Below are 26,213 nucleotides of genomic sequence, written 5' to 3'. Positions count from 1 at the left end.
TAGAAATGCACAACCTGCCAAGACTGAATCAGGAAGAAATAGAAAATATGAACAGACCAATCACAAGCACTGAAATTGAAACTGTGATTAAAAATCTTCCAACAGGGCTTCCCTGGTGGCGCAGTGGTTGAGAGTCCACCTGCCGATGCAGGGGACACGGGTTCGTGCCCTGGCCCAGGAGGATCCCACATGCTGAGGAGCGGCCGGGCCGTGAGCCATGGCCACTGAACCTGCATGTCCAGAGCCTGTGCTCTGCAATGGGAGAGGCCACAACAGTGAGAGGCCTGCATACTGCAAAAAAAAAAAAAAAAAAAAAATCTTCCAACAAACAAAAGCTCAGAACCAGATGGCTTCACAGGCGAATTCTATCAAACATTTAGAGAAGAGCTAACACCTATCCTTCTCAAACTCTTCCAAAATATAGCAGAGGGGGGAACGCTCCCAAACTCATTCTACGAGGCCACCATCACCTTGATACCAAAACCAGACAAGGATGTCACAAAGAAAGAAAACTACAGGCCAATATCACTGATGAACATAGATACAAAAATCCTCAACAAAATACTAGCAAACAGAATCCAACAGCACATTAAAAGGATCATACGCCATGGTCAAGTGGGGTTTATCCCAGGAATGCAAGGATTCTTCAATATACACAAAATCAACGTGATACACCATATTAACAAATTGAAGAAAAACCATATGATCATCTCAGTAGACGCAGAGAAAGCTTTCGACAAAATTCAATGCCCATTTATGATAAAAACCCTGCAGAAAGTAGGCATAGAGGGAACTTTCCTCAACATAATAAAGGCCATATATGACAAACCCACAGCCAACATCGTCCGCAATGGTGAAAAACGGAAACCATTTCCACTGAGATCAGGAACAAGACAAGGTTGCCCACTCTCACCACTCTTATTCAACATAGTTTTGGAAGTTTTAGACACAGCAACCAGAGAAGAAAAGGAAATAAAGGGAATCCAAATCGGAAAAGAAGAAGTAAAGCTGTCACTGTTTGCAGATAACATGATACTATACACAGAGAATCCTAAAGATGCTACCAGAAAACTACTAGAGCTAATCAATGAATCTGGTAAAGTAGCAGGATACAAAATTAATGCACAGAAATCTCTGGCATTCCTGTACACTAATGATGAAAAATCTGAAAGTGAAATCAAGAAAACACTCTCATTTACCAATGCAACAAAAAGAATAAAATATCTAGGAATAAACCTACGTAAGGAGACAAAAGACCTGTATGCAGAAAATTACAAGACACTGATGAAAGAAATTAAAGATGATACAAATAGATGGAGAGATATACCATGTTCCTGGACTGGAAGAATCAATATTGTCAAAATGACTCTACTACCCAAAGCAATCTACAGATTCAATGCAATCCCTATCAAACTACCACTGGCATTTTTCACAGAACTGGAACAAAAAAATTTCAAAATTTGTTTGGAAAAACAAAAGACCCCGAATAGCCAAAGCAATCTTGAGAACGAAAAATGGAGCTGGAGGAATCAGGCTCCCTGACTTCAGACTGTACTACAAAGCTACAGTAATCAAGACAGTACGGTACTGGCACAAAAACAGAAAGATAGATCAATGGAACAGGACAGAAAGCCCAGAGATAAACCCACGGACATATGGTCACCTTATCTTTGATAAAGGAGGCAGGAATGTACAGTGGAGAAAGGACAGCCTCTTCAACAAGTGGTGCTGGGAAAACTGGACAGGGACATGTAAAAGTATGAGATTAGATCACTCCCTAACACCATACACAAAAATAAGCTCAAAATGGATTAAAGACCTAAATGTAAGGGCAGAAACTATCAAACTCTTAGAGGAAAACATAGGCAGAACACTCTATGACATAAATCACAGCAAGATCCTTTTGGACCCACCTCCTAGAGAAATGGAAATAAAAACAAAAATAAACAAATGGGACCTAATGAAACTTAAAGCTTTTGCACAGCAAAGGAAACCACAGACAAGACCAAAAGACAACCCTCAGAATGGGAGAAAATATTTGCAAATGAAGCAACTGACAAAGGATTAATCTCCAAAAGTTATAAGCAGCTCAATAGCAAAACTACAAACAACCCAATCCAAAAATGGGCAGAAGACCTAAATAGACATTTCTCCAAAGAAGATATACAGACTGCCAACAAACACATGAAAGAATGCTCAACATCATTAATCAGTAGAGAAATGCAAATCAAAACTACAATGAGATATCATCTCACACCAGTCAGAATGGCCATCATCAAGAAATCTAGAAACAATAAATGCTGGAGAGGGTGTGGAGAAAAGGGAACCCTCTTGCACTGCTGGTGGGAATGTGAATTGGTACAGCCACTATGGAGAACAGTATGGAGGTTCCTTAAAAAACTAAAAATAGAACTACCATATGACCCAGCAATCCCACTACTGGGCATGTACCCTGAGAAAACCATAATTCAAAAAGAGTCATGTACCAAAATGTTCATTGCAGCCCTATTTACAATAGCCCGGAGATGGAAACAACCTAAGTGTCCATCAACGGATGAATGGATAAAGAAGGTGTGGCACATATATACAATGGAATATTACTCAGCCATAAAAAGAAATGAAATTGAGCTATTTGTAATGAGGTGGATAGACCTAGAGTCTGTCATACAGAGTGAAGTAAGTCAGAAAGAGAAAGACGAATACCGTATGCTAACACATATATATGGAATTTAAGAAGAAAAAAATGTCATGAAGAACCTAGGGGTAAGACAGGAATAAAGACACAGACCTACTTGAGAATGGACTTGAGGATATGGGGTGGGGGAAGGGTAAGCTGTGACAAAGCGAAAGAGAGGCATGGACATATATACACTACCAAATGTAAAATAGATAGCTAGTGGGAAGCAGCCACATAGCACAGGGAGATCAGCTCGGTGCTTTGTGACCACCTAGAGGGGTGGGATAGGGAGGGTGGGAAGGAAACACAAGAGGGAGGGAGGGGATATGGGAACATATGTATATGTATAAGTGATTCACTTTGTTATAAAGCAGAAACTAACACACCATTGTTAAGCAATTATACTCCAATAAAGATGTAGAAAAAAAATTACGATGTAACTTTGAATAAATTAAGATCATAAAAAAGTGACATTTTAGAATAATTAAAGTCAACGTCATTTAAAAATTTCCTTTTCTCTAGAGAGTATCAATGTGGAACATAATGAATGTTTTAGAAGGAAACTGATGTATCAAATTTTTTATGGACCAACCCTCCAAATCCAATAGGTAATCCAAACACACAGAAGCAAAATTTATGTTACAGTGAAGAGAGCACAAAGCCATTTAAGTACCTTCTGCAATCATGTTTGCTAATAAAAAAAAAAAATGCCCACAAACCATAAGACACCTGTTGTGCTCATGCAAATATATGAAATTCCTTCAGTCTTTGAATTTTAAAATGTATTAGGCAAGAGTTTTGAAAAAGTGACTTTTTTTTAAAAACATACCAAAAGTTATATACTTTTTGTAAAAAAAACAAAAACCAAAAAACGGTGACTGGATAATACTCAAACTTTCTTATTATCTAGTAGTTACTTTATCATTTCTTCTATCTATGTCTAGCTGTATGCTTTATGAAATAAAATCTTAAAATATTTACATATAGTTGATCACATAGGATTTCATTTGAGATGAATAACAATATCAGTATGAATAGAATATACCAATATTTCTGCATCTATAGAATATGACATAAGGTTTAGACATTTACAGATGAAAAAATATTCCAGTAGTTTCTACAATATTCTTGTTTAAAATTTATTTTGAACAGCATGAAGTTACCTACATTTCCAAGTACTGGATTACTTTTAGCAAATTATACTGTACTTTATCTGAAGATGAAAATAACATGACAGTCTTACATAATAAAATAAACTATCCTCATTCAAACAGGTATAGAAGGGCTACATTAGCAATCATTCCCATAAACTTTGATGTATAACATTACAAAATGTAAATTCCCTTAAAATTAAGTTAACATGTATGAAATGTTAGTAATAGTTTTCCTTGAATAATATTAAGAGGAGATTTGTTAACAAAACATTAAAGAAATTATAGTTTGGTTTTTGGAGAACAATGTCTACCCTTGCAAATGCCCAATCATAATCATACTACTTCAGCATTCTTGATTAACATAGCTTAAAATAACTTTGTTTCACTTACATTCAGAAAGAAGAAGAGGGTCAAGCACCAGCGTGTAAGTGTGAACTTCATTCTGGGTTTTTGCAGACGGTCTTCTAAGACCTAGAAAAATATAAAAGTAACAAAGACATTTAAATTAATACAGCTCTAATACTGACTGTGGCCTTTTTTTCTTGTCTATTTGACTTGAAGAAGATCAATGTCCAAAGACACCCTCAATACAATCCATGTAAGTACAGTAAGCTTGTGAGGCAAATGCAGCAGCATGTTCCATTGCCCTTCCCCTCAGCCAGGAAGGCTTGTCTGGTTGTTGTCTAAAGTTCTCCCATTAAGAAATTCTGGAGTCCCCTTTACATATCAGGACATAAATAAAAGATTCCGAGAAATCAAGAGCAATCAATGTGGACTTCAATTAACACATGGCATCAAAAGAACTGCTGAAAAATTTCAATGGAACTATCCTCAAAAAGTCACCTCAGTGGACATGAACAAATAAAATCTGTGCTTTGTAAAGGATTAATAGCTATGCCTTCGAGGTAATCAAAAGCCAACTTTTATTTAAGTAGTCTTATTTGCAGCCTTGAGTATTTTTCTTTCCTACAAATTCTTCAAGCGTCAAGTTGCTATTAAGAATAAGTTTATTCCACAGTAAGTCTTGTTTGTTCCCTAAGAGGTCACCAGTCCTACTCAAGAGCGCAACAGTCAGAAACAGGCTGCTTTGTCACAAACAAGAGCTTTTTGTTACTCTGCAGGTAATTTTACACAAGGAAAAATAAAAGAGTGAAAAAAAATTTAAATATATACATTTCGTCAGTGGGATTTGTGTGAAAACTATTTCAACTAGGGGTGAGTGGTTATCATTGCGTCTGACACTCTACTCATTATGCCACTTTTAGGTTTTACATATTCTGCTAGGCTTGAGTTAGTATCTACACTGTATGCCTGTTGGGCTGCACCTTGCAGGCCTGTGAGCCTTGAGACCAAAGAAATGGCCTGGAGACAGCAGTGGAAACACCCATGGTTTACTGGAGAGGGTTTTTTTTTTTTTTCGGTATGTGGGCCTCTCACTGCTGTGGCCTCTCCCGCTGTGGAGCACAGCCTCCGGACACGCAGGCCCAGCGGCCATGGCTCACGGGCCCAGCCGCTCCGCAGCATGTGGGATCTTCCCGGACCGGGGCACGAACCCGTGTCCCCTGCATCGGCAGGTGGACTCTCAACCACTGCGCCACCAGGGAAGCCCTGGAGAGGGTATCTTAAGCAAAAGGTCCTGGGGCAATATCCCACGTTTTACAGCTGATAGCAGGCAGGACATGACAGCAAGTTTTGCAACTTGGGGGAGAAGGAGGTTACCATTTATAAGGGGAATTGACATCAGGTTGGCTCAGTTACCAGGGGAACCAGCAGCTGGGGCAGGGAGCAAACACATAGGCAGGTAGTTTAAGCTCTATAATTAAGAGGATTGGAGAGTCACCTGAGAGAAGCAGAGCCTGGTCGTGCAGGGGATGTACAGAGAGCAAGGGAGCAGCCATCTTGAATGACCTGACGATACACTCCCCTCCTACACACCCTGCAGGACCCTTACAATCTTGATCCGCCCCTTTTCCGTGATATCCCTGGGGTCAGGTATACAGAGGAACACTCCAACCAAATACCACACATGCAATACAGACACCAGCGGCTAAAGAGTATCACGAGTCCAAGAGGTGGGCAAACTTTGGAGCCAGGCACTTATCAGGTCAATTTTTCATGGAAGTCCAGATGAGGATGACAATGTCCTCTCGTGACAGGGACCCAATCAAACTCCTTTCACAGTGAGGCCACCACTGTCACTCAGTCCACAGATTCCCTCCACTTAGACTAAGGAGGGAAGGCAAGATGTTTCACAGGCACAATACAGGGGAGATCATGACTATTAAGCAAAATACAAGCAGTAAGAGCACGCTGATATCACAGGGCCCCTGCGTGTGGTTTCTGTCCTGGCCGCAGGGCCACACCACCTCTCCATCCTCAGTCCACACAGCCAGGGCCGAATACCGGAGAGGCCTGTAGCAACGGACCACAGAGTTAATATGATGGTGCCTTTCTCCAGTAGGGGGCCTGTATTGATTACCTTAGTAGTTTTAGGTGGGGCTGGGTAGAAGACAGGTGAGATCTGTAAATCCCTTTTTTTTTTAAAAAAAACATCTTTATTGGAGTATAATTGCTTTACAATGGTGTGTTAGTTTCTGCTTTATAACAAAGTGAATCAGCTATACATATACATATGTTCCCATATCTCTTCCCTCTTGTGTCTCCCTCCCTCCCACCCTCCCTATCCCACTCCTCTAGGTGGTCACAAAGCTGTGACAAAGTGAGAGAGACACATGGACATATATACACTACCAAACGTAAAACAGATAGCTAGTGGGAAGCACCTGCATAGCACAGGGAGATCAGCTCGGTGCAAATCCCTTTCTAATCCTCTTCCCCACAAGGCAGCAAACCCAAACCACTGGGGACTTACCTGCCAGTCCTAGGGTCATTTATGATGTGTTCCCCTGGGGGTAGATCCTGTGTCAAGGGCAAAAGCAAGTTATTGGCCTGACCGACCGTTTAGCAGCAGTCGTTAGGTGGTGGACAGTTGAGCTTGGATTGTGTTGACTAGTTGCTTCCGGGTTAACAGGGCGTCAGCACTGGGACGATAGCTCCTGGGACATATCCTCATGTTGGAAGAGAGAGTTTTCTGTGTCAGTTGCTGAGTAGTCCCTTCATCCTTTCAATTAGCCCGGCAGCACAGGGGCTGTAGGGCAGGGGGAAAGGTCAATGTACGGCATTTGTATTGGCCCATTCCTGAACTTCATGCACCAGTAAAGTAGGGTTTTTGATTTTTTTTGGCCGCGTTGGTTCTTCATTGCTGCGCGCAGGCTTTTCTCTGGTTGCGGCGAGCGGGGGCTACTCTTCATTGCGGTGCGCGGGCTTCTCATCACGGTGGCTTCTTTTGTTGTGGAGCATGGGCTCTAGGTGTGCAGGCTTCAGTAGTTGTGGCTCACGGGCTTAGTTGCTCCGTGGCATGTGGGATCTTCCCAGACCAGGGCTCGAACCCATGTCCCCTGCATTGGCAGGTGGATTCTTAACCACTGTGCCACTAGGGAAGCCCCTAATGTGGGGTTTTTTTGCATTACTCTATGACTCCGTAGACCTCGAGTAATGGCTTCCACCTGTTGTCACGCACTGTAGGCTGCACACACCTGTTGTTCCACGAAACAATGCTGTTGCTCTGCCCCCTTCCACAGCTAGACCAGAAGCCAAGGACATTCTGCCGTTGCCACAGGCCCCAGCCAAACCCTCTGGTGAACTGGCCACCTCCAACTGACAAGCCGGTCCCGAGGTAACACCCCTAAAGCCTGTGTCTGTAGTTGTTTAAGGGTGGTGGGTCGGGGGTATGCTCATCTTACCCGACCAGCTAACATCCAAGTATTTGATAGATAATCCAAGTTCTTACGCTTTGTATTCACCAGCCATCCCCATGCAGTCAGATGAGCCATGAGCACAGGGCTGCTACTTTCACACCAGAAGAAGGCTCTAAGGTTAACAGGATGTCATCAGTATGACGGAAGAGAAAAACATCTCCCATGGTAGGCAGCTGCCACAGAGCCCCACACGCTAGTGGACGGCCTCCTCAGGATCACCTCTGCAACTTTCCATACCCCAGCCTTACTTTCCGACATCTCGGCGCTCACGGGAGTTTTTTCAGCCTCCTGGTTGGCTCACCAGTGGCTGGGCTGCACTTTGCAGGCCTGCAAGCCTTATAGTTGCCCAGCCTTGGGACCAAAGAGCCTGGAGACAGCAACACTCAGTGGCTTATTGGACAGGGACTCTTAAGCAAAAGGTCCTGGAGCAACACCCCACTGTTTGCAGCAGAGAGCAGGCAGGCCGTGGTAGCGTCCTTCACCACCGGATGGGGTGGGGCAGAGAAAGAGGCTACCATTTATAGGGGAACTGACGTCATGTTGGCTCAGTTACCAGGGAAATCAGCAGCTGGGGCAGGGGGTAAGCACGTAGGCAGTTACTAATTAGGCCCTATAATTAAGGGGATTGGATATTCATGTGAGAGAAGCAGGCCTGGTGGATCGGGAGATGTACAGAGAGCAAGAAAACAACCATCTTGAGCGGCCTGACCATACAGTGCCTAATATACTTGTCCCCAAGAGTAAATTGTATTCAATTTACATATGAGCATGCCAGGAAATTGAGAAAGTATAATTTTCAAGTGTCATCTTATATGCTGATCATTACCCCTTGTTTCTGACACTTCAAGCCCACTAGTAAGTTGAAAACACATTCATGTATTGACAGCTGAGGCATTACAAGGGATGCAAATACGGGTGAGACGGATGAGATGTGGTTTCAGTACAAGAAACTGAGCATGGGGGGGGATGGGGGCAGGGAGCAATATGAATGATGTAAGACATGTGCTAAAATAACTATAATACAGCCTGGGTAAAAAGTTCAATAAAATGGCACAAATACAGCGCTTCATAAAGGATCATTTCTGATTGGGGGAACGAGAGAAGGATTTGTATTTTGACCTAAAATTTGAGAACTGAATAGGGTTTTAAAAAACAAAGACCTACATAGGCAGAGAAAGCAGATTAAAAACAAGATGTGGAGATAGAAAAATTTAGGGGTAGCTAAAGGATAAGAAATACAAAACTTTAATTTAGCTGGAGCTTAGAGCTTCTCAGGAAGTGAAAATAAGGGTAGTAAAGTAGGTTTTGAGTGCCTAGAAAATTTATTACCCAAACCACCTTTTGGCACTTTGTGTGCCTGCCACACATTTTCATCTATGTATGTACACAACTTAACAACCTAGCCAGATGCAAAACCTCTTTCAGAAAAGGATTATGTTTTAGCTATCTATGTATCTCTGGCACTTCACACAATCACTCACACGTGATTATTATTTTTGATAATAATGGTGGTTTGTGGTCTGATGAATTCTAGGAAGCACAGAACCCTCTTGAATGTATTGTTTTTCCTTTTGATTCCTTGTACCCCCATGTCAGTGACTTCCACAATTATCCATGAACTGTCCAAATAGGAAACCAGGGATGGTCCTTGATTCCACCCACTTCCTTATACCTGACATCTAGTCTCCATGATTCCCATTCTATCAGCCTTTGGTATCTTGTTAAAGTGTTCACCCTTCTCCACCACTTTAGTTCAGAGCTCCATCTTTCTCATCAGGACCCTAGCAACAGCCTCATGACCAGTTTCCCTACTTCAAGTCGCCATCTCTCCAACCCATTTCCTATACCAAAATGAGTGTAATTATATCTTCCTTCAGTGATTGCCTCCAAACTTTTAAGGAAATGCATAAAACCCTTGGCTAGGAATGTAGTAATACAGGGCCCCCTTTAGCAACAAGCACCAATATGATCATGGAGGGAAATAAAAAGGGATAAATTAAAGTCTCCTAGATTGCTAGCTTCGGTACAAGGACAGATAATGAAGGAATTCAGCAAGGGGAAGTAGGGAAGAGGAGGAGCTCTTCTCCCTTAACTGGGAATATTATTACCTGCGTACTGGATGAGACTGATTTCCTGATGTGAAAGGTAGGACTTTTGAAGTGTTCACACACCTGTGAAATTGATACAGCTTTCCTTAGTTAGATCCTACTTTTTTTTTTTTGCGGTACGCGGGCCTCTCACTGTTGTGGCCTCTCCCGTTGCAGAGCACAGGCTCCGGACGCGCAGGCGCAGCGGCCATGGCTCACGGGCCCAGCCGCTCTGCGGCATGTGGGATCCTCCCGGACCGGGGCATGAACCCGTGTCCCCTGCATCGGCAGGCGGACTGTCAACCACTGCGTCCCCTACTTTTTAAGAAGGAAATCATAGATGTACAATGAGTTTCTAAGGGTCTGTTGAGTATGATAGTCCTAGGATTTCGTCCCTGAGAGAAGCAGGATGTATGGAACATTACAGGTGTTAAGAATTAAAAACCAGATCTGCTCTTCCCATGAAAGTCCTGCTCATTAGTTCCAAATGTGAGAGCTAAGCACAGTGAGAAGCCAGCTTCTCTATGAAGGTGAATATGGGGCGATTAGGCAGTTAATTGGCTTATTCTATCTATGTGACATATGTGATGTCACTTGATATTTTATAAAGTATCAGTTGCTTGGTTTTGACTAAACGGTATCATTACAATGCGGAGCAATAGAAGCGGTGGGAGACTTGTCACCCTTAAGGTGAGTGGAGCTGCGTAGTCATCTTGGCCTAGGAAAGGGGAGGTCCAGGCTTTCAAAGCCCCACATACCGCGTTTACATTTGTACCATGAACAACTAAGGTGAATGAAAATAGATCTGAGTCTGAACACTTGGAAATGACAGAGAGGTTTAGCCAAGAAACAAAGTCCTTTCTTTTTTCCTATTAATTAAAGAGGTCTGTAATTTTAAATGGTCTTGCATTATTTTGAACTCTTAACAAATTCCTCATGTGTAACTTTATAGTATATCTGGGGTGTACTGCACCTGCCTCTAGTCAGAAAATTTCAACTGTAATTGTCCAGGTTTAAACAGTGCCTTGTAGATATGCCTCTCTTTGAGAAAAGTGGGTTTTTAAAAATATTTATATATTTATTTATTTATTTATTTATTATTTATTTATTTTGGCTGTGCTGGGTCTTAGCTGCAGCACACGGGATTTTTGTTGCGGTGTTTCATGGTGATTTGTGAAGATAGGAGAAAGAACGCATAGGTAGAGTTGTGAAGAAAGACAGGGCTTTAAGAATTTAAGGGAGATAAGGCAAAAAAGAGTAGAACCAGAATGAGGAGTGAAGTAATTCACCTTCTTAGGATTCTTCAAAGAAAGAGAAAAAAGAGTGAAGAAAGTTAATAAGAGTAACAGCTGTGGAAAACCCAAAATGAATGAACAGAGCCCTAATATTAGCTGAACAGATGATTAAAGGATAGGTAGATTGCAGGGTGGAACCTAGAGAAAGACTAATGTGGAATTTTTGACAGGCAGGAATTTTCTAATTCAGTTTTTTAGAAGTTAGAAATTTTCTAACTTTCTAAGCTTAGAAAGTTGAACCTGGACCCAGGTAGAAAAGGACAAAATCAGGCAAACAGTAGCTAATGGAGATAAACATGCAACTTAGAAACTTTCAAATTGTAATGGGAACAGGTGAGACCGAGAACTTGTGATCAGACAGTCATATGGTACACCTGGAAGATGACTCCAAGAAAACCAGAACAGAGCTTAACTTTGACATCAGATTATTTACTTGCTTCTTGATGTTTCTCCTATTCTCTACAACAAGGACATTGTTTAGTCTTGTAACCCTAGAACCTAGAAAAGAGTCTGGAACATAGTAAATGGTCAGTAAGTATTGGTTGCTTTGTTTAAGGGATGAATTCGGGTCAGAATTTGGTAAGGCAGGGAGGATTATTCTTTACCCAAAGAGCCCTAATTATGGAGCCAAGAGATTCTTATTTTGGCTTCTGCTTTTATTATTTCTTTAGTTTTGGGCAAAAAGCTTCACTTCTATGCCAGTTTCAAACCGATTCCGTATCCATATCCTCCTTGAATAGGAGAAGAATACACTTCCATATGTAAAGCAAATTGACCCCCCTGGATCTGTCTCAGTAGTTTAGCTACTTAGGGCAGTGGTTTCCAAAATGTCTTTTAACCACTTTTTTTTTTTTAAAAACAAAAGCTTTTGTGGAAGCCCACATATAAGCCAGATGGACTTGGAATCTAAACACCTGATTGGGGAGTCTGGTTTAGAATATAGAAATTAGGTAACCTTGGACAGTGTGGTTCAGTCACTGAGTGGGACAACAGAACATGCATTGCTCTGAGTCCACAAATGAGCACCCATCACTCATCTCATCTCTAGAAAATTGTATTCCTGTGTTGCAGGGGTGTGCTGGTTAGTGGAAACCACTCCTCCGGTGAATAAATAGCATCTAACTCACTAATACAATGATGGTGATTAAATAGACTACTCTTCATTTAAAGAGAACAGATTTCCTTGGAAAGTAAAGTTACACTATTTTTATTTTGGGGGAAGAATATGAAATGTCAGTGTCTGAAAATAATGTGTCTATGCTCATAGATCAGCATTTCCAAAAGTGTACTCCATAGAATAGTGGGAATCCCATGAGAAGCAGCATAAAATAAAGTTTCCATGGCCAAAGAAGTTTAGGAAACTAAGCGTTTTCTATATTCCTCTTAGAGATGTACCAGAGACATTAGCACTTTAAAGTATCTAATTTTCCTGTACCAGAAACACTAGTTTGACTTTAACTCTTCATTCTCCAAACCTGTTTGACCCTGAAAAACATTTTTAATAATAACAATTATTGATCCATGTACAGAATATACTTTGGAAAATGCTCCTTTGGTTCAATGGCAATTTCTAACACACCATAGTCAATTTAGCCTGTAAGCCATGAGAAAGAGCTGCCCTTTTACTTAAAATTTTCTTTTTTTCTTCTCCATGGAGCAAAAGTGGAATTTCTGGGCTTCCCGGGTGGCGCAGTGGTTGAGAGTCCGCCTACCGATGCAGGGGACACGGGTTCGTGCCCCAGTCCGGGAGGATCCCACATGCCGCAGAGCAGCTGGGCCCGTGAGCCATGGCCGCTGCGCCTGCGTGTCCGGAGCCTGTGCTCCGCAGCGGGAGAGGCCACAACAGTGAGAGGCCCGCGTACCGCAAAAAAAAAAAAAAAAAGACATCTCAGAGGCGATTGCTCCTTTGGAACATTATTTGTCAAGAACCTCTTCTTTACTTCTCTGGCTATGAGGAGTAGGATGGAGGGGTATGGGCAAAGCGTAGAAAAGAGGAGGAAGGCATTGCTTATCTAAAAACAGCTGTGGCATTCTGTCCCCCAAGGCCTAGAGCCTGTTTCAGATTTGAAATTTGGCATTTCTTTTGAAGACAACTCAATTTAATATGGTCCTATAGATACAATCCAAGTGAGTAGGTAAGTGAATTTTGTGGAACCCTGGAACCACAGGGTATGATGGTTTGCTGCCTTACCAGTGCCTTCTGTTTGGACAACTCCTTGATTATATAACCTACTGGAAAATCATTCTCCACTAGTACAGGAACTGATTTGCCAAGGCATAATGTGATCATAACCCCAATTTATGTGGCTACATTAAGCAAAACAGAGTGCCTTCCTGCTGCTCATCATGAGTTTAAAATCCCATCTAAATCCAGGCTCCTAGTCTAGCTGGTAAAAACTGGCACCCTCTGAATAGGGAAGCTTTTTTTTTGGTAAATAGGTTGGCACACAATGTAAAAGGAAGAATCTAGATGAGAAGTGAAGCAGAATAAAAATGATGCCATATTGAAAAAAATTAAGACTTTTTCTTTCACTCACATCAATGACCTGACATAGTAAGTGCTCAACAAACATTTATTGACTGAAACAGAGAGATCGTCTCTAAGCAGTCAGGTAGGCAACGTTAATAAATAGAGAGATCTTGGAGAAATGGTTCAGAATCTTGTGCAGTTCAGAAGGGTGTCACTACTCAAATGGATATTATTAATGGATAATTAGATAAAATTTGGTCAATTAAAATTAATTTAAGGGAAGGGCACCGGAATCTTGTGGATACTTTCTAGTACTGGATCTCCAGTAGCAGCCGTGAGAGGGAAACGGGAGATAGAAACTGTTTGATTTAATTAAATTTAATTAAAAATACATCATGAACTTATTACATGTGCTTTAATGCCATCTCAAGATATTTAATTTCAATATGTGAGAGGTTGGGAGAAAAACAATTCAGTCTAAAGGGTCAGTATGAACAAAGACGAGGATGCGGGAATCACTGAATATATTGAAGAAGCTCTAAGTGGGTTGTTTCCAAACTCCACGTTCTTATTCCTTACATATACACTGCCGTATAACAAGAAAGAAGGAAACTCAATTTTGGACAAGGAATTTGAATTGTCAGCAGGGTCTTCTATTTGGAGACCCTAAAATGCACCTGATTGTTATTAGCGTCTTCATATGTTCTTTATAAGCACTTCTGTTGAGATCAGCGATGACAGATATGGGAAGAGGAGTCAGTGAAGTGTAATGGAAAAAAAATACTGGGCTAAGGAATAAGGGCTCTATACTCCAATCCTAGACCCACCTCAAACTCACTACATGACACTTAAGCACATTACTGCACCTTTCTGGACATCAATATAAAATTAGACAATTGGATCATAATTAAGAGTTTTTCTTACTCCAATACTGGCTCTGAGTTGCAATAAAATAAAAAACGTTTTTTGCCGACAGAGATAGCATAACAATTAGATAAATATTGGGTCTATTTGACCCTTCAATAGAAAATTAATATAAACAGCATTTTCCACATTGTGTTCTCTAAAATATGATCCCTGTGACCACTTATTTAATAACTCATAAATAAAAGGAAGGAATAGTTCACTGGGAAAAGGTTTGAGAAATATGAAATACCATGTGCTCTTTTCTGGAAAAGTTTTATGTTTATGTTAGGATATTAAAGGTTCTGAGAAGTCCTGCAACAATGGATCCTTTAAATTCATTTAAATTAGCTGTTGTTACTAATTATATCTACCAATAATAATGTGCAAAAAATACTCGAGGAATGAACAGGCAAGCTTGGCTAATAGTTGGCATTTGATTTCAGTGAATGAAAGGTGTGTTGCTTTCTCTTTATTTGCAGAAAAGACTGTAGTTATAGGCAAATGTTGCAGACTTATTAGCATTTCTTTGTTATATTGGAATAGAAATTGCAGGACTTTGCCATAACTTGTCTGGATTACTGAAAATCTGATGATTAGATGACTGAGTTGGTGCTTTGTTTTGAAAGTCCACTTTCACAAATAACTCTTTAAGTCAAACTTTAAAATACTTAGGTAGAATTCAATGTCATACACATATCAAACCATTCTCCAAATACCAACAAGAGTTTAAAATGGTAGGTTTATGATTTTAGTCCTTATATACATATTATGGTGTCCTTATACACACTATTGAAAAAATCCTCTTTTAGAAAAAGATATGCCTGATTTGATTAGATGATGGAACTGGAAGGGATTCTAAAGTCCAAATTTTCCAAACTTTTCACTGAAAACCCACTGAAATGACTTCCCTTAAATTGGTTAGAAAGTTAGTGAAAGAGCTCTGGTTAAACTTAAACCATAGATTCCCAAACTAGCGTACACTCTAACTTACTACCCTGCCCCCTATCAAAGGTTTTCCCTAGCTGGATTCAACCTTCTGCCAGTGAAGCCTCTGAGGCTTGGTCTAGTTGGGATAGAAGTAACCCATGACCACAGTTCATTTTCTTGTCCAGTTCAATTTCTCTTAATTACCTTCAGGAATTCTGTTTGGTTCTGATCTCAAGGATGTCTTAGGGTAGAAGGTGCTTAGCCTGGGACAAAATGGGTTAAATAAAGAAATAACCTGTGCTGTTATTCAACATATTTAACAACTGTTGCTACTTAAACATCCACCAGTCAGAACAATTGCTGGCTGTTAACCACAGGCACTGTTATACCGATGCTCACCAGCTGTAAACCAGCCATGGCGTTCTCCACTTCCCTCCTCTCTTCCATAACCTTGCTATTCATTGTGCATGTATCTCTACATTTGTGTTTGCAAAAATGGAGGTGGGGTGGAATAAGGCAGAGAGCACTATTTTTTTAATTAAAAAATTTTTTAATTTCTGATTCTAGTGATTAAGAATATTTTTCTTTTAGTTATTTATTTTTAATTAAAAATTTTAATACAATTTTAAAGGTTACTTTCCATTTATAGTTATTACAAAATATTGCCTATATTCCTCATGTTGTAAAGAGAGCACTTTTTGTATTTATAAATTCACTCATTATATATTACTGAATCAGATGCATTTCTTGCTCTTATGACTACAGAGAATGCCTGAGTGGGAGCTACCCTTATGCACCCACATTCCTGAGATTCCATACAAAGATATTTCACCTACCACCTTACAAGGGACAAGCTTGCCCCTGTATTTTCAATTCCAGTAGCATATATTTACTAATAGAGAAAAGTGCCATCAAATGTAATTTAATCATTACAAAGCTTTCCTTTTCTTATTAAATTATTTAAGGATCCATTTCCCTGAAATTTGAGCACCTTGGAAATTATCCTTTTTGCATGACTGTGTAAGCAGTTCAAAAGGTTCTGTAAAATTAGCTGGATTCCCTTGAAAAAGCAGGGAGATTAAGCAGGATTAATGACATCAGGGATGGTCAGCCAAACTGGATCCCTAACTGTCAGCCATGATGATATAGCTTCCATCATAGCAGTTGTTTCCCACCATGACCCCAAGAGCTAATGTTCAAGGTTCTGATCCAAAGGACACTTATCTAAATAGATGGTGTCCAAGTCAATTTCAAAGTGGTGATCTAATATTTCAGGTGAAGAGAACATTTTGCAACCTGCTTTATTAAATAAAGAAAGTTTGGTCTTTGTGACGAATTTGTTTATGACTTGCTTTGCCAGTTCACTTTTAAAAAATTAAGTATATAAAGAAGTTATGGTACATAAAACAAGACTTATCCAATCATAAATTTAATTAGGAACACCAAAGAAGTAAACTTAACGAATGTGATTTGGTTTAGGAATGTAGGTTCGGGGTTTTATTTAGTCTTGCTAATGGGAACGTTCCCTGTGGTGTAGCTTTGGAGCACAGAATAAGAAAGCTGTAGAGAGGAGGGAAAGTTATGCTCATCACACCTTAATTGTTTGGCCCTGCTTTCAATCTGTCTTCCAGTAACTGGAAGTATAATTAAAAAATGTTTGACAATAATCCCCCAAAAGGAATACTCCATAAATTAAAATAAGGCACTTAAATCAATGGGAGTGCCATTTCAGCGAGGACCATTCTCTATAATTAAAGCTCCATTCATGATACCAATAGCAAGTTGCAATAAAAAAAATGAGTTAGTACTAAATTAGCGATACATTTAAGACAGAATGTCTGATGGTCTTTCTAATTACATCTCTTAAGAGTGCCCTGATGGTGATTAGGTGTTAAAAATATATTTCACAAATGTAATTACTAAACTATAAAGGGAAATGAATCACAATGACTAGTGAAAAAAGTCACAATACACCGATAAAAACAACTCCTAACAAAACACAAACAAAGGCAGACAGTTTCAGTGATATTATAGAATATGGCCCAAGTTTTCCATTTTACTTCTTATGACCGTTTTGCTTTTTGGAAATTCCCACCAGCAGGAGAGAGAACAACAAATTCTTACATTCACATTTGCCTTTACTAATATACACTATCATTGTAACATTATTTAAATGTAGCTGAGTAGTTAAAATTTGCAACATCTGTGTTTGAAATAAAGGCAACCCCTGACTGCAAAATAACAGACTATAAGGTAGTTAAAATATTTAACCTCAGCAACATCTGGTACGCAAAGAATGCCAGAAAGAATTATTTAACCACATATTATTTCCTCTGTTCAGTAATTTTTTTTTCTTTCTCTCACTGTACGTGAAATCTGTGATCTGCCATCTTGAGCAGACACTCAAATAGTACTTGTAAACAATTAGGTCTCTATGTCTACCATAATCCTTACATTTTAAGACGTAAGAAAGATAAATGCTTAAACTGTTCAGTGACTAGGCTTGTGATCTATCTTTGATAAAAAATGCCAGATTGGCAACTCTATGTAAATTACACCCATGTTATATCTTGAAATGATATCTTTTTTTTAGCATGACATTTCTCAGGAAGAGACAAGTGTTATATAAGTTATCCAAAAATAAGTAAATAAATAAAAACCAAAACCCTCAACAAGAAAAAACTCCATTAAAATTTGGGCAAAGAACTTGAATAGAATGTCTCCAAAGAAGATACACAAATGGCCAATAAGCACTTGAAAAGATGCTCGACATCACTAATCATAAGGGAAACATAAATAAAAACCACAATGAGATACCACCACAGTGGGAAGGTGTGGGGCAGGGGGTGGTAACAGTTTAATGGGTATGATTTTCAGTTTTGCAGGATGAAAAATGTTCCGGAGATAGATGCTGGTGCAACAATGTGAAGGTACTTAAGGCCACTGAATTATATATTTAAAAATGGTTAAGATGGACAATTTTATGTTCCGTGTATCTTACCACAATTAAAAATAGAAATAAAAAATGATAAAGAGAAAGACACCAGAAAAAAAGCTCTAAATGACTGGCATCATTCAGAGCTCATCACTGACACAGAGGGAAAGGATAAAGTGCCTGACTGGGGTGGGGCTGAGGGGGAATAACTTGAATGGGAGTCTGGAGATACGGATTCAAGTCCCAGCCCTGCTATTAGCTACTTGTGGGAAATTTAGCGAGATGTGGAAAATGAGAGCCTACTATAAGCTCCCTAACTTTCAGTAACTCTACAATTCTATAAAGATGGAGGATGGTGACAACAGAATGGAGTATTAGGCTCTGCAACACTCAGTATTCAGGGATGAAAGGAGGAGGAAACTGAAGGGGCTTTTCTGTGGGAGAAAACTGCTGACAGACCATTCCTGTGTTCTAACCTGCAGTCAGCATCTTGGGACCCAGAGGACACATTTTGTACTCTTCTGTCTCCCACTGGGGCAAGATCACGGCTCTCCTCTGAATGGCAGTGTGCCAAACAACAAAAGCTCCATTTAATAATACTGCTTAGAGAGACGAAGACACCTTATTTCTTTGGAGAATTTTCTTGGAAAGAAGTCATTAAGGACATCCATTCCTGGATAGCTCCAGAATGTGGCCAAGAAATAGAAGACATTGCATCAGGGCTATCAGCTATTTAATAGCTCTTCTCTTTTCCTTGGGACATCGCACAATTCCTTGTGAAAGAGCACTAAGACCAAGCTGCCTTGCGCTACCATCAAAAACAGAGTGCTGTCATTAAAATGCTTCACTACAGTGATTTTGCCCTGGTAGTAAGCACATGTGTGGTGAGTATTGAAATCATCATAGAAAGGCAAAAAGAAAAAGCATAAGACAAAATTGAATCATAAACGAAGACAAAGAAACACATAATAAGATTTCAATGGAAATAAGTTAAACAGCCAGAGGTCATGAATGAACTACTAACAATTATTACAGATGTACTGCCTGTGTGGGAACCAAATAATGGTGAAATGTATACCATTATGGGACAGGTATTAGATTTTGGTCACAACTAAAGATTTCTGTATGAAGTCTTTGTTTGATCTCTTACTCAGGGTTGTATGCGAGCTGGAGGGTCTCGGCTTTCTAGCTTACTTTCCTAAGCAAGAACTTCTCTTCCAGAAAGTGGTTAATATCAGAAAAGAATAAAGTCCCAAAGAGCCAAATTAGGGTTAGTTTAGTGAAAATGAAGAGTAAGCAGTGTAATTAGAAGGCAGCCGAACACTCCCTCGTTGAGCACACACACAGTTAACATACAATAGGGTGAGGAAGTGGTAAAAAGTGGATGCGTGAAGCTGTCATGTCAGTTAACACCTGATTGAGAAAGCATTAGTGTAACAGCAGCATTTCAGAAGGGCCACCAGCTGGCGGAGCAATGAAAAGCAGGAAGGGTAGTGAGCTAGGATTGAAAGGGGCAGAGTGAATGGTCAGGTAAGGCAGGCCTATCCACGCTCTTAATGTTGGGGTTCTTGAGACAGACTGGAAGTTGAATCAGGTCCCAAGGAAAGAAAGAATTACCGAGAAAGCAAGCACAAGAAACCACCCCTACATCATTGTTTGTGCAGGACTGGAATCAGGATGATGACGTTTGCATTCCCGCGTACAACTGTTTGCATGGACAAGATGAAGACAACTACCTCTTCTCCAGTTTTATCTATAAGAATCAGTGCTCCAAATTTCACAAAACCTCGAATCTCTGAATAGTTTAAGAGTTCCAGGATTAAAGCTATAATATGTCATTGGAGACCCTCAAAGAATCTTATGGAAGCATAGATGCTAAGTACAATGAAAACTTCTATTGCCATTTGGAATATACCCAAAGACATTTTTTTCAGTCAGCAGAAGGGGAGGGGATGAGTTAAAGCAAAATGTAATATATTTTCCAGTTGGATATACTACAATCTCAGAAGTGTGACTATCAGAAGGCATGTGGACTCACAAAGGAGGGTGGGCTTTTCAACACACTCTAATTACAGCATAAATGCAATTGTTTTTAATACCATTTAGTTGGATTTAAACCTAAATTCTGCTTCTGTTGACACTGTATTCTAACGTGATGGTTAGAAAGTCAAACAAAACGAAAGTCATGACTGTAAATAGTAGTTGAGTGGTCTATTGAGTTGGGTCATTGAAATATTTTGACTTAACCCTGTTTAAAATGAAAGTCCAGGTCTTAGGGCATCACAGGTAGAGTACTGCTTTTGTGAAGACCTATTTGTATGATAATAGTTGTGTGCCTAGAATGGTGGGTGCTTGAGGCCTTATTCTCATCACGTAAATTAATTCTCTCAAAACAATCCTAAGAGAGAAGGTTTGCAGGTGAGAACGTGGCAGAGCAGGGATTCAATATCAGATCTCGAAGGTCTTGTAGTCCATGTACTTAATGACTATGCATTAATGTCTTCCTGATTTTAACTTCTATAGAGCTGGCTTAAAAATTGGGGATTTGAGTTCCTCTTTCCTACTCCCTTGTTCAAAACTAAATAAACTAGGTACTCAGTACAGAAAAAACTAAGACTTTCCTACTTCTCACGACTCACAAAATGACTAACATACCTATGCACTCAGCAATCATGAATATTTTGGGAAATAATTTCAAAGAGACTGCACTTATATTATACCAAAACAGGTGCCAGAGAGAGTGAATCAATTAATGAAGTGAAAATTTCAGGCAAAAAGGAATTAGATATTGTGTAGATATATGGTTCTCACACTTTCAGTTTATGGGTAACTTGAGTGGCAAAGGAATTCAAGAATCACTTGTCCCATACATTTATGCCTTCTACTGCATGTATGTGTACACAAATGTATACTCAATAAATACATATTCTGTTGTGGACTCGACAGAAAAAAATGTTATTAGTTCATGCTAAGAATAAAATTGTGGACAGTGATTATAGACAAACAGATCATAAACACTGATGCTACAAGAAAAATTTTCATAAACCATCTATAAAAGCCTTGTGACCTTCATTTGTAGGTTAACAATACTAGATATTTTTCCAAACAGGTCTTTCAGTTTTAGATACACCATAATTATGGAGTACAGCACTCTGAAAAATTGGTAAGACGCATATAACATGATCCAAGATTTTCATTTTTATAGGATATAATATATAATTGTCATGATTGGGAAATGTATAAATCTTTCAACATTGCCTTTGTAGCGTTATAACATCAAGGAAAATTTTATACATGTATTCCTTTAGGAATGTATTTTAGAATTCAAGTTAGTTTTAAAGGACTCTTCAGTTGGGGTTTGACTTAAGCGTTGTTCAATTAATGATACTTGAATCAAGGACTCTGTTCCAGCTACATTTTTAATTCAAGGACTATGTTTAAAATTCTAAAAATATTTAGAAAATAATTCCCAAGTAAATTGATAGAGTTTTGAAAATTAGAAGAACAAGGACTTAGACCATCTACATGTTCAGTGGTTAGAAAGAATGAATTAATAAGGTTGTCCTTCCTTTGGGACCTATACAACAAATTAACTTTGACATTAAATTGAAAGGCTTAGAGAGATTTTTTCATCTTACCTTTTAATGCTATCTTTATGCATTCACTTAAGTTATTACATGCAATATGATAGATGGTCCCTAAATAAGATAATAACAGTGGCTCCCTGAACTAGTAATTGCAAGCTGAAGCAGTTTAAATCTACTAAATTATGTTGATATTTGCTCAACTGACAAAAACAAAATATTTTCCAAAACAAGGTGTCAATGTAGTAAGTTTTAAAAATAAAAAGTAAAACTAAGATTTTCTGTCATGAAATCAAATTAGTTAAATGATTTAAAATGTTTTAACCACTCTGGTTATTTTGTGTTAATCACAACAGAAAATAATTCCTATTAGGTTTAAAGTTTGTCAATGATTACTGTCTCTTAACATTCAGATATATATTCTAAAATAATGGGAGATTTTCTAATATGACTTTATATAATAAATCTCCAGATATAATTTTTTTCTGATTTCTTGAGGGTCCATATGATGGGACTAAAGTTCCTTCCACTTTCCAAACACTGTGGAAAATAATAAAGAGTTCTTGTTCATTTTTTCAAGGATCTTACTAACATTCATGTAGCATTAATAAGCATGAAGATGTAGTATAAACTCAGACTATTAAATGTGGAGGGGATATATGTATATAGTTTATGTGTGTCTGTGTGTGTATGTTTGAGATATGTTGTTAAAGCATGATTGGCTTTCAGCTTTTCAGGGATGTATTCTTGATGGAGTTGTGTTGCCTTGCCCTTTTACAGAAAAAAGTGATGGACATGGTTTTCAAATTGTACCAGGCTCCCATAAATAAGCTCTGACTTGTGAAAGATTGTATTCTCCCAAATGGCAGCTCCAATATAAATCTCATCCCACATCATTTTATGATGTGATGTGGACACTCCTCCTTCAAGAGGTTGTGTCTATATTCACTCCTTTCAATTTGGGGATACCTTAGTAATTGACTTGACCTTCAGAGTATGGCAGAAATGGTTCTTCATGACTTCATAGGCTCAGCTATAAAAGGCTATTGGTTTCTCCTTGGCTCTCTCTTTTTCTTGAGACACTTGCCCTTGGAACCCAGGCACCATGTTGTAAGGAAGCTCAGCTTATAACACATAGAAGGGCCAAGTATGGGTGTTCTGATTGACAGTCCAAGCATCAACTGCCATGCATGTGATGAAAGAGGCTTGACATGATTGTAGTCCCCTACCTATAACTCTTCAGGCTGAAGCCCCAGACATCAAGGAACAAGTCAAATTGTTTCCCCTGTGCTCTGTCTAAATTCCTGACTCAGAAACAGCCAGAGATAATAAATGATGATTATTGTTTTAAGCTACTAAATGTTGGGGTAATATTTTATGCAACAACAGGTAACTGTAATAAAATATGCCTTAAGGGCTCAGGAAAAAGATTGAGGAAGAGTATTTGGGTCTAGTTCCAGCTCTGCCACTAAGCAGGTGTGTTAGTCTAATGTAACTAGTCATGAATAAGATACAATACCCTCCAGATCTCAGTTTTTCCATCTTCTAATTGGGAAAAATTGGACTAGGTCCCTTTCGGCCCTAGGATCCATGATTCTGTGATGGGCCATTCTACATAAGGGTATATCATGAGGTATACCCAATAGATATTTGTTGAATGAATGAATGAAAAATTTAAAAATAAAGTAATATAATAGCCATTAACTAAATACTCTGGGAGCTTTAGTTCTAAACAGAGTGAATGGGATGGAAATGATGTACTGATTATCCTAATCACATTGCTGCATTTTACAATATCCTCAAACAGAATGAACTGCTATATGGAAGATAAATGTTTTTGCTTGTGGTTTTCATGATGAAGAAATATAGATCAGCCATCACCACTCACCACATCCACTTTACAGATATGAAAACAGGATAGATAGTATTAAAAGTCACATAGGTAATACGTAGTAGCAAGTGCAAGCTGGGGACAGGAGAGGTATTCAATATTGCTTCAGGATTGGAAACACTAGGTCTTCTCAAGTTTGGATGCATATTAGAATCACCTAGGGAGCTATAAAAACACACTGGTTTCCTGGCCTCTCATTCAAGATTCTGATTCACTGGGTGTGGCCCAGGTGTGGGTAAGGAAACATCCCTTTAAGTTCCTAAGGAGAAGTATGGCTAGAAATTAACTTTAGCTCTTCATTTTACACTTGCCTTTCATTTTCCCTGAGATCTCTACCTGAAGAGAAACAGAGAAGAGAGGAAAGAGGGACATCTCTGAGGAGGCATTTGGTATGCTTTTAATTTTAATATCTAAAAACAAAATGATCCTTAACTGAATAAGGGAAATAGTTATTTTAAGGGAAGAAAATTACATGAATGTTTCTTTCCTATATGATTCTTCTTTCTGGATCATAGAAAATCCAACTTCTATGTTAAAAATCCTGTGTGGCAGAAATAAACTATGACATAAGGAAAACACTACACTATGAAGCTCTAACTCAACTGAACCTGAATGATGATCCACTCCAGGTAAGTTGGCATCAATCGGTCAATCTCAGAAACACCAGCCCATATGCCCAGGAAATATTAAGATGACCTTCAGCAAATTAGATTGAATGTTTTCACTTGTTTTCACATAAATGATTACTATTTCTTTTTTTTTTTTTTTTTTTTTTTTTTTGCGGTACGCGGGCCTCTCACTGTTGTGGCCTCTCCCGTTGCGGAGCACAGGCTCCGGACGCGCAGGCTCAGCGGCCATGGCTCACGGACCTAGCCACTCTGCGGCATGTGGGATCTTCCCGGACCGGGGCATGAACCCGTGTCCCCGGCATCGGCAGGCGGACTCTCAACCACTGTGCCACCAGGGAGGCCCTACTATTTCTATTTTTGAAAAAGGCCTTTTAAATATAACATTATAATAATTGATAACAATATTAAACATAGACACACACACTGGACTTCTTTGTGTCTATGAAGGCAGCCTGACTCATTGACTCCTTAGGACTACTTTCTATCTCATAGCTTTAATGAGGATATATTTTCTATCCAAGATAAGGAGACCTTGTTGAGCACAATATTGACCCAAGGAGAAATTTAAAAGGGATTAGTTTTATATAATTATATAGAAAATCTAGAAATAAGTCTAATTCCCATGGGAACTTATTGTAGGGTAAATGTAGCATCTTATATTGGTAGGGAAAAGATGGATTACTTAATAAGTGATGCTGAAACAACTGTAAAGCCAGTTGGGAAAAATTTTGGTTTCTTCTTCATTCCCAATATGTAAATAAGTCAGATGGATTATTAATGTTAATATTTTAAATTAGCATTACTAAAAATGTTGCTTCATAACACTGATCTCCTTGAAATGTAATAGAATATAGTCATTTAAAAGTTATTTGTTAAAATGAATGTGCGAGAACACTTCATCCATGAGTGTGTCCCTGGCTTAATCAGGTTCTAATATATTTCTCTTCTTATTACTTAAAACCTAGAAGAATTGAGAATTGATTTAAGTTTTCTCTCCAATAGTTCCAAACGAAAACAGTTGCCTACTTCATTCTACATAGTAAATTTCTCTCCATCAGGACTTCAAATAGACTGAGAACTCTTTGAGGACGGGACATATTCTATCGATCTTGGTAAGCCACAATCAGTGCTTAGCAGAGTACTTTGAAAAAAGCTTCACTTTAAAAGTACTAGTGGGGGGCTTCCTTGGTGGTGCAGTGGTTGACAGTGAACACGGGTTCGTGCCCCGGTCCGGGAAGATCTCACATGCCGCAGAGCGGCTGGGCCTGTGAGACATGGCTGCTGAGCCCGCGCGTCCGGAGCCTGTGCTTCGCAACGGGAGAGGCCACAACAGTGAGAGGCCCGCATACCACAAAAAAAGAAAAAAAAAGTACTAGTGGGACTTCCCTGGTGGCACAGTGGTTAAGAATCCACCTGCCAATGCAGGGGACATGGGTTCGAGCCCTGGTCTGGGAAGATCCCACATGCCACAGAGCAACTAAGCCTGTGCGCCACAACTACTGAGCCTGCACTCTAGAGCTCGCAAGCCACAACTACTGAGCCCGTATGCCACAACTACTGAAGCTCATGCGCCTAGAGCCTGTGCTCCACAACTAGAGAAGCTGCTGCAATGAGAAGCCCGCACATCGCAACGAAGAGTAGCCCCCGCTCGCCACAGCTAGAGAAAAGCCCACACACAGAAACGAAGACCCAACGCAGACAAAAATAAATACGTAAAATTGAAAAAAAAAGAGGAAAAAAAAGTACTAGTAAAGCAGCAAAACATTCCTTTTGATTGCTTTTTTAAACCTAGAGATTGTTTCTATATTTTTAAGTCTAAACCACAATAGTGAAATAAAAT

The 26,213-nt window shown here is 39.3% G+C and overlaps 1 protein-coding gene across 1 annotated transcript in view; it reads right to left on the bottom strand.

The window, feature by feature from the left end:
• CALCR (calcitonin receptor) overlaps positions 1-4,296 on the bottom strand; it is a 65,536-nt gene extending 61,240 nt beyond the window's left edge. Inside the window, exon 1 of the mRNA XM_082633023.1 lies at positions 4,222-4,296. Within this exon, the coding sequence (XP_082489149.1) occupies positions 4,222-4,272 (51 nt within the window). The 5' untranslated portion in view covers positions 4,273-4,296. The remainder of the gene's footprint in view (positions 1-4,221) is intronic.
• Positions 4,297-26,213: the final 21,917 nt, after the last annotated feature.

This window comes from Mesoplodon mirus, assembly GCF_964341445.2.
Source record: "Mesoplodon mirus genome assembly, chromosome: 9".
NCBI lineage: Eukaryota > Metazoa > Chordata > Mammalia > Artiodactyla > Ziphiidae > Mesoplodon > Mesoplodon mirus.
Note: the sequence above shows the minus strand (reverse complement) of the source record. Positions and strands in the feature narration are given on the sequence as shown.